Raw genomic sequence first — 8780 nt, 5'->3', positions numbered from 1 at the left:
ACATAACTGTAATAAAACAATGCATAATTCTGTGTTACTTTAATGTTTTTAGTTTAGTAAATGAAACTTACCATGTTAAAGAGAGTCTATGTACCCTAGTACATCCAATTATATGTCACCTTAGATAATGTTCATTGCTCTTTTATTTTCCTCTTGCGTTTTTGTGTTCTCCAGATGATACGTTGTCTCCCCCTCATTGATACTTATTTTTCTATCAAGAAGGAATTAATCCTGTTAATACAAAAACAGATACCCAGTTTTGCTAGGAGGCACTCCAAGTCATCCTATTCCTAATTTGATGTTTATTTTTTTTCATTGGTTTAAATTCCCAAATTGATGAGATTTCCCATTATTCAAAAAGCTGTTACTGCTTTTATTTAAACCCAGTAAACTCAAGAATACTCTTCTGTTTAAGTTAAACAGTACTGCAACACAATTAAAAAAAAGTCTTTTCTCCCCTCCTGCAGTCTAGGATCCCACCAACCAATGATTTTAAAGTTGGTATGAAACTGGAAGCCCATGATCCTCGAAATGTTACCTCAGTGTGTATAGCTACAATAATTGGAATTACTGGTGCCAGACTAAGGCTGCGGCTTGATGGAAGTGACAACAAAAATGACTTTTGGAGGCTAGTGGATTCCTCTGACATACAGCCCATTGGGACCTGTGAAAAGAAAGGTGGTATGCTTCAGCCTCCACTTGGTAAGAACACTGTTTCAGAAGTAATAATATGGTATTATTGTTTCTTCTACAAGTTGCTGCTTTCCTACGGTCAGTTTTATCACATCATCTTGGTTATTCCTTAAATAACATCCGAGCATCATGTTACTAGCCCAGAGGCTAAGGCTGAGTAAACAAGCAGGATTCAAATATAATATGAACATGAGTGCTATCAGCCAAAACTCTTATTTTTCTCTTCCCAGTATCCTTTTCTCAGTATACTGAGTTATTATCCTCACAATAACTGGAATGGGCTTTTTGTGGCCAGTTGAAAAGGATTGCACCTAAATAATTTTCTCAGTATGTTGTCATAGGGGCTGCTTGCTCTTAAATTTACTTTTCATATGAGTAAGATGCACAAGTGCACTGCTGCCTTTTGATGGAAACAGGCATTGTCTGAAGTCACATTTGTGCCACCGTAACAATTTTTATGGTGGGACAAATGGTGAGCGGACAGACGTTCGGAGCCTTTGTCACACTACATCAGTGGGATGATAAAAGATACTAATAAATTGTCTGAGTTTTTATTGCAGTACCTGTCTATTTTCTTTGTGGTGGTAGAGTTTGGACAGCCCAAAGCTGCTTGCACTCTCTTGCCACCACAGGCAGGTGCTCTTGGGGCTTGAAGGGCCAGTCCTGTGCACCACAGGTAGGATCAGTTCCCTCAAACACCTACAGCACCTGCTTAACTTGCCATACTTACAGAGATGCCTGGGGCACATTTCTGTGAATTGGAAAACTCAGGGTTCCCAGATTTGCAGACCTGTATCTCCAGGATCACATCCCTGCAAATGGGGAAAGTCTATGTAGGTCCTGGCATGGGGCCCTGGGATTTCTTTGGCTTCTGTGCTGCACTATGTCTCCTTGTTGGGGCCTGTGCTGACCTGTGCATCAAGTGGAGGCATGGGTCAGTGTGAGTCCTGGCATGGGATCTGGGAAATCCCTGGCACCCCATTCTTCCTTGCCAGGACCTGCCCATGCTTCACATGGAGGCATGGGTCCCCATGTGGAAGCATAGGGTACCAGGAGTTTCCCAGCTCCTGTGCCTCTGCACTATCTTGACCCATGCTGGGGGCCCGTGCTGATCTATGCCTCCGTTTGAGTCAGGGGTCAGTGCGGAGCCCAACGGACACAGATAACTATCGGGCAAGAGGAACACATCACCCAGAGGCTGATGCGAGACAATGAGCAATGTATGTATTGCCTAATAAAGTGTATCAGCTGTAGTGGAATATATCCCGTCACAGCTGGTCCACTTTGGTTTGGCAGTATCTTTCTACCCTTTGTTGTGGGTAGACTAGACTAGAGTGACCATCTGTCCCAGTTTTACCAGGAAAGTCCCAGCTTTCAGAGGCTGGTCCCAGCCGTCTGTTAAGAATTATAATGCGTGTCCTCGAATGCAAGGACACGGTCTGGCTGGAACTTGGAGCAATGTGGAATGCCTTGCAGGCTGGCACTGTTGCCTGCCCGGCATGCAGCCCTGTCCCTGCTGACTTGTGAGAGCACAGTGCAGGGAGGGTGAGAGGGCATTGTCCCGGATTTCCATGTGGTCAGCCTACATTCTGACCTTCCTCCCTGTGAATTTAAGTTTGTATAAAGAAAAGCAAAATAATGGTTCTCCTGCCAGGGATAACTATTAATGCTCACAGAACCTGAGTTGGCTAGCTTAAAGTTAGTTTGGGGTATGTCTGTACTATGCAACAGTCAGTATTGTGTCTTTTATTTTAATGGAATTGTGTCATATGACATAATCACTTGGGGCAGAATTAATAATTGAAAAATGTTTTTCTTTTGTTAACTAAAAAATATAAAATAGTCATTTTCAGATAATACTTGCTGATTTAACCAGTATTAATTACAAGTCATTTTTTAAAAGACATACTCAACCTTGATTCTGAAAGCAAAGGTCTGTTTGTTTGTTTGTATGTTTTTTAATGGATTGCGCACTATGACCAGTAATTCTATGTATAGCGCTGAACAATTATGATGATGACGATGAAGCATGCACCAAAACAGAATTTAGGTTGTGTTCTGCATTGGTTTAGCAGTGCTAACAGAAACCATGTATTTTTTGTCCTAGTTGTGACTTTGAAATACAAACAAGGAGAACATCAGATAAGTGAGGAAGAGTCAGTTTTATAGGATCACCCTTTTTTAAACCATAACCACACATCAAAGTAAACATTTTCTGTGCTGTGGCATTTCCTATACTTATAATATATGGTATGATGGTTTGTAAGATTGCTGGTTGAATATAGAGACTACTAGAATTTGCGCCAAAAGTGCATTGCATGGTGGCTCCTTTAATCTTGTAGTTTCCCCCACACCCTCCCTCCCCCTACTGATTGGCAGAGGGGCCCTGTCAACCTCGTTGCTCACCCCCGATCAGTGGGGAGGTGAAAACTGTGGTTTTAAATATGCCTCAGTTTTGCCTCCCACTACTGATTGGCAGAGGGGCCTCAGTGCCCCTGCCCCATCTGCTGACCGGACAGGAGGCAAAAACGGTGGCATATTTAAAACTGTTTTTTGCCTCTTGGCCATTAGGAGTGAGCAAAGAGCGGCGGGGCTCATGGGGGCCCCCTCCACAAATCAGCAGTTGGGGGGGGGGGGGTTGGAAACTTCAAGATTAAGGGAGCCACTGCACAGCAAACTTCCAGTGCAAATTCCTGTGGTTCCTAAATATAATTGTATATAATATTTTATTTAATTTTCCAAACCCACAAGCAAATTCAAACAACTGTCATTTTATAAAGAGATGGAAACTGGGTTTTTTTTGGTACCTTTTCCTCCACCAATTTGAATGCAAAATTTTTGCTTAAAAAGTACTACATCTAACACTTGTATCCATAACCAGTGACTGCTTTTCTATGTCACAGGTTTGAGATCCTTTATTTCTCTAAGACTAGAAATGTATCTCTCTAGTGTTGAGATTGGAAGATGGGTCCAAGCACTTAGGATATATCCTATCTTAAATGATGCAGTACTGGGCAGAGTTAACTGCACAAGAGGACTGGAGGATTGCCAATCTTTAAAAAGGACTCCGGGGGGGATGTAGGGAACTACAGGCCAGTAAGTCTAACTTCTCTTGGCAAACTGGTAGAAACAGTAATTTAAAAAATGATTGCTAAGCAGATGGATGAACAAGACTTCCTGGGCTTTTCTATTACAGTTCTTCAAGAGCATCAACAAGAATATGGATCAGGGCAATCCAATTGATATAGCTTATCTGGACTGCCAAAAGCCTTTGAAAAGGTTCCATGCTAGCAACCCTTAATGAAATTAGGTTGCCATGGAATTAGAGCAAATGTGGATTAGAAGTTAGTTTAAAGCTAGAAAACGGAGGAAATTAAAATGGCCATTTTCAGAACAGAAAGAAGTAAACTGTAGGGTTCCCCAAGGGATCTCTATTGGTACTGGCTTTAATAATTAATATAGTCATACATGACCTGGAAAGGGGAGGGGGGAAATAACGAGGTAGCCAAGTTCACTGACAACACAGAATTATTCAGATAAAGACCTAGCCTTGGTCAATAAAATGGTAGATGAAGTTCAATGTTGATAAGTGCAAAGGGATGCCCATGGAGGGGATGAGGGAAATAACCCAAATCTACATAAACTATGATGTGTTCCACATTAACTGTTGCCACATAAGAAAGAGATCTCAGAGTCATTGTGGATAGTCAGTGGTGGTAAAAATGTAAATAAAATGTATATAATTATCAAGAAAGGGGTTGGTAAACAAAACAAAGTATCAGCTGAGTGGGTAGAAACTGGCTGGGTGCTGCAGCTGGATCCAGAATTCCATGCACTGGGGCAGGAGCCGCCCAGCTGAAGCTTCCAGCCCAGAGTAACACAGCAGGAGCAGGGGAGGACCTGCCGCTGGAGGTGAGGGGAGCAGAGCAGCACCCAGACAGTTGCAGGCCCCCCCAGAATCTGTTCATGTTGGCCAAGGCCAGACAAGTAGCCATGGGGTGGAGCATGGTGTGGGCTGCCCTGGGTGGCAGCAGCTGGGGCTTGGCCCCGTGTGGAGCACTGCAGGGGAAGCCATGGACGGTACTGCCCAGGTGAGCTCTACTGTGCCCATCCCCTCCCCTCAACCCTAGCTGGCTCCCAGAACCTAGTACCCAGGCAGCCCCCCATGTGCACATGCTCCCCCATGCCCCCACCCCACCACTCCCCCACGGGGCAGGGGCTGCTACATAACCTCAGCCTGTGATCCCAGCCTTGCATGCCCTCTTGGGTCCTGAATGCCACTCCCCACCCACCCGCAGCCCCATGCCATATAGGGAGTTTTTATGAGTTGTGGTGGCAGGGGTAGAGGGCAAATAATTGCCCACTCCTGACATTGAAGATCTGGAAAAAATATAGAGAAGGGCAACATGTATGATCGGAAGTATGGAAGGACTTCCATATGAGAGGCTAGATGGTCTGTGCCTTTTAGTTTAGAAATGAGATGCTTGAAGACGGGGGACAGTACACGATAGAGGCCTACAAAATATTAAATGATATAGAGAAAGTAAGTAGGGATTTACTAGGGTCATCTACACAAGACACTTAAATGCGCAGTAGTATAGTTTACTGTGCAGTAAGCACACATGTCTACACGTGCGCATGCTTACTGCGCAGTAAAAACCCCTAGTAACAAGTAAATTTGGAAATGCAGGTATCAGATTTACTCGTGATTAGTTACTGTGCAGGAAAGCACGTATAGATGTGACCTGGGAGCAAGGTTGTTCCCAGGGCAGCCCTGCCACTAGGGGGTCAGCCTGACGCTAGCCCCAGGGCTCTGGCCTGAGAGCCTCTGCTGCCCCAGGGCTGGGCTGCCTCTATGGCAACTGCTGCCTCAGGCTTTTAAAACTCTGCTGACATTTTGTGCCCTGGGGCACACCAGTAGGAAGCCTGAGGCCACTCCAGGCCCCTGTGTCTTCCTGGGCAGGCCACAGGCCAGTTGCCCCAGCCTGCCTGCCAGACAGCGATGCTGTGGTGCACTGTAGTGTCATGTGGCTGCCAGGCCTACCCTGTCCAGGCCAGCAAGGCTGCTGCAGGCACCAACCGGGCCTGCAAGCTCCCAGGTCCAGCTGCAGGCAGCTTTTGGCTGTTGTGGCCAGCTCTGCCTGCTCGCATCCCATCCCCAGCAGCCTGCCCTGAGCTTGCAGGTGCTGTGTGGCATTGCTTCTGCCATGCAGCTGCCAGTCCCACACCAGGCCTTTGCTCTGGGTGGTGCAGGCAACTGCCCAGGGACAGCTGTGTGGAGGCCCAGAGATTTGGCATGGGAGCCACGATGGCGACATCCTCACCAACCCTGATGCACACCCCCGTGCCTGCCACCTGGGGCCCCAACTAGCCACAGGAGGAGACTGGTGACCTCATGGCGCTGTGGGTAGAGGTAGGGGTACAGTGCCAGGTCGAGTGGGGTACGCGCTCCAATGCCTATGTCTACAAGGAGCTGTCGGGCCAGATGTGGGAGCGCAGGTCCAACCAGTCAGTGCGGCAGGGCTTCATAAAGGTCAAGGCCTTGCGGGAACAGTGAGTCACCATCACTGACTACAGTCATCGATTGGGGAATGCCCGTAAGTGCATGCCCTTTATGCAGCAACTGACAAACTTCCTCTGCCCTGGGACACAGGCCAGAGCCATGCCATCTGCAGCAGCATGGGCAGCCTGTCTGAGCCCCCACGCTGGCTCAATAGTGAACAGGCTTAGGGAGATGCACTTAACTTGACCTGGGTTAAGTTATCAGCCTACACAACATCTTGCAGGAGTGAGTTCCACAAATTTAATTACACTTTGTGTACAAAAGCTTTCCCTTTTTGTTAGTTTTAAACATTTATCTAATGGTTTCATTTTATGATACCTAGTTCTAATATTCAGAGGCATAGTGGGCGTGTCTACACGTGCATTTGCTGCGGTACTGATTTACTCACGAGTAAAGTACTTGCCAGGCAAGTGTCTACATGTGCTGCCAATCTGCTCGCATTTGCCAGGGCCCTGCAATGGGCCTGTGGCACCTGTGGTGGCTGGCATCTGTGGTGACACGTCACTGGGGAACGGCTCCTTGTGTGTCTAATAGCCTGTCCTGCCAACCTCGCTGGCTGCACTCTCCACCAGCAACTTGGGGAGTCTGGGCCAGCACCCGCAGAGCCAGTTCTGAAGCCGCAGTTCTGCCACAAGTGGTGGCCAGCCGTGAAACCACTGGCCATCAGCAGCGCCAGCTCCTCTCTGGGGAGAGCCCCTGACTGGGCACCCACCTGCTGCACCCCGCTGCCCAAGGACACCGCCAAGAGCTGCACACCATTGCTGACAGCCATGACCATGCAGAGCTGCCAGCCATGTCATGGTAAGGCCCACGCTGGGGTGAGCGCCCTTCTGGCCCCTGCCCCAACCCTTCTCCACCCAACCTGGTCTGCCTCCACTCCTCTGTTCCCAGGTTCCCCCCCATAGCACGCAGGGATGCGGGAGACACTGCAGGACCGAGCAGCCCATGTCCCTGGAGCTAGGCAGGCACAGGCCTCACAAGATGAGAAATGCATCAGTGCTGGCAGGAATGTCCTCCTCAGGTGCAGGGATGTTTAGTGTAGCCACAGGTAGTCCTCCAGTCAGTGGTGGAGGTTGCAGGGCAGCCCAGGCTTGCCCCCAACACGTTGAAACTCAGGGTCCCATGCCAGGTGTACATGTTTGCCCAGGGCACCAGTGCCATCAGCAGCAGGGTGTAGTGGCTCAGGCACCACTTGGTCCATGCAAACAGCTCCTTGCACACTACCTGCAACTCGCACAACAGGGGCATGCTCAGGGCACAGTGGCAGTGCAGGGGGGGCACTAGCCCTGCGATGTGTCCCTGGAGAGGCCTCCTGCAGGAGGAGGCGGGCTGTCTGTGGCCAGCACCTGCTGGTCTTCCAGCCCCAGGGGAGCAAGCGGGGATGGGGGTGTTCGGCTGTTTGCCATCTGGGCCCTGGCCTACCCACCCAACTTACCGTGGTCCCTAGGCACCTGTGCATACCTGTCCCCTGATCTGATGCCAGGTAGTGCACAGCCCCTGGTACAGAGCATCTTAATTCTGAAATATTGCAAACACTCGATAGATTCTTTCTCATGGTTCTACAGGAACTGCAGCTGTGTGTGGCGGGGACAAGGCTACACTTGGCAGCTGAGATGTGGCCTCAGGGTTACTGCTGCCCATGCTGGGACCCTGAGGATCCGCTGACTCTGCCAGAGGAGGACCCTGGACAGGATCCTCCTCCTGGACCGCCTGATCATGGCGTCAGACTGGCTGGCAGACTCTTGGTCCTGGCAGGTGAAGGATATGACTTGCCATGACAGGTGGTGGGTGGAGAATGTTGCCTGCAAGGAGGCATGGGACCAGAGCAAGGAGGCGCGGGACTGGGCGGACAGGGAGTTGCAGTTTCTGGCTCCAGTGTAAACGAGTGGCGGCGCTGCTGGAGCAGGATGCCATCCTGGTCTGGGCAGTGCAGGCCATGAGCAATGGCTGTCAAGTGCTGGATACCGTTCTTACCCTCGACTTCATGCTGCCTGCTGCCTGGCCTCCGACCCTAGTCCCCCTTTCTCCATGGCAGCCACCCAGCATCAGGCCCCTACGTGGGTTTGGGAAGATGTCCTGTGCCGCCTCCAACAGCCAGGAGGTCCTGGCGCAGCCCGTACCCTGGGTTCAGTGTCACCCAGGCCCATCACTTGCTCTAGCTCCAAGTAAGTGCAGAGCCAGAGCTGCCTGTAGCAGAGCCAGGACCGCATTCCAGCCCTGCTGCCAGGACACCTGCTAGAGCAGGAGCCACCCACACTGGGGGAGCACTGGCTGCCGTTTTCCCATGGTGAGCCCGCCACCTGCATTTACTGCAGGGGAACAGCCAGAGGCCAGGGGCCACGTGTGCCATGTGCTTTGCTGGCCACCTGGCCCCCGTGCTCTGCCCCCTAGGTGCCCCAGCCCTACAGTCTCCCACCCCAGGATGGCCAACAAAGGATATTGTACAGAGTTTTCATGGGAAAGGAGGTTTTTATTGCTGGTGAGTGGGGTGGGTGGTGGAGGGGCTCTGTTTGCTAGCATGTGC

The 8780-nt window shown here is 49.8% G+C and overlaps 1 protein-coding gene across 5 annotated transcripts in view; it reads left to right on the top strand.

The window, feature by feature from the left end:
* Window positions 1–8780, top strand: part of SCML2 (sex comb on midleg-like 2 (Drosophila)) — a 101610-nt gene that overhangs the window by 33709 nt on the left and 59121 nt on the right. For all 5 annotated transcript variants that reach the window (XM_019524844.1, XM_019524845.1, XM_019524846.1 and 2 more), the window contains one exon: window positions 468–702. In XM_019524844.1, the coding sequence (XP_019380389.1) occupies window positions 468–702 (235 nt within the window). The remainder of the gene's footprint in view (window positions 1–467; window positions 703–8780) is intronic.

Source organism: Gavialis gangeticus, unplaced genomic scaffold (genome assembly GCF_001723915.1).
Source record: "Gavialis gangeticus isolate Ggan-Ray unplaced genomic scaffold, GavGan_comp1, whole genome shotgun sequence".
NCBI classification, from domain to species: Eukaryota; Metazoa; Chordata; order Crocodylia; family Gavialidae; genus Gavialis; species Gavialis gangeticus.
Note: the sequence above shows the minus strand (reverse complement) of the source record. Positions and strands in the feature narration are given on the sequence as shown.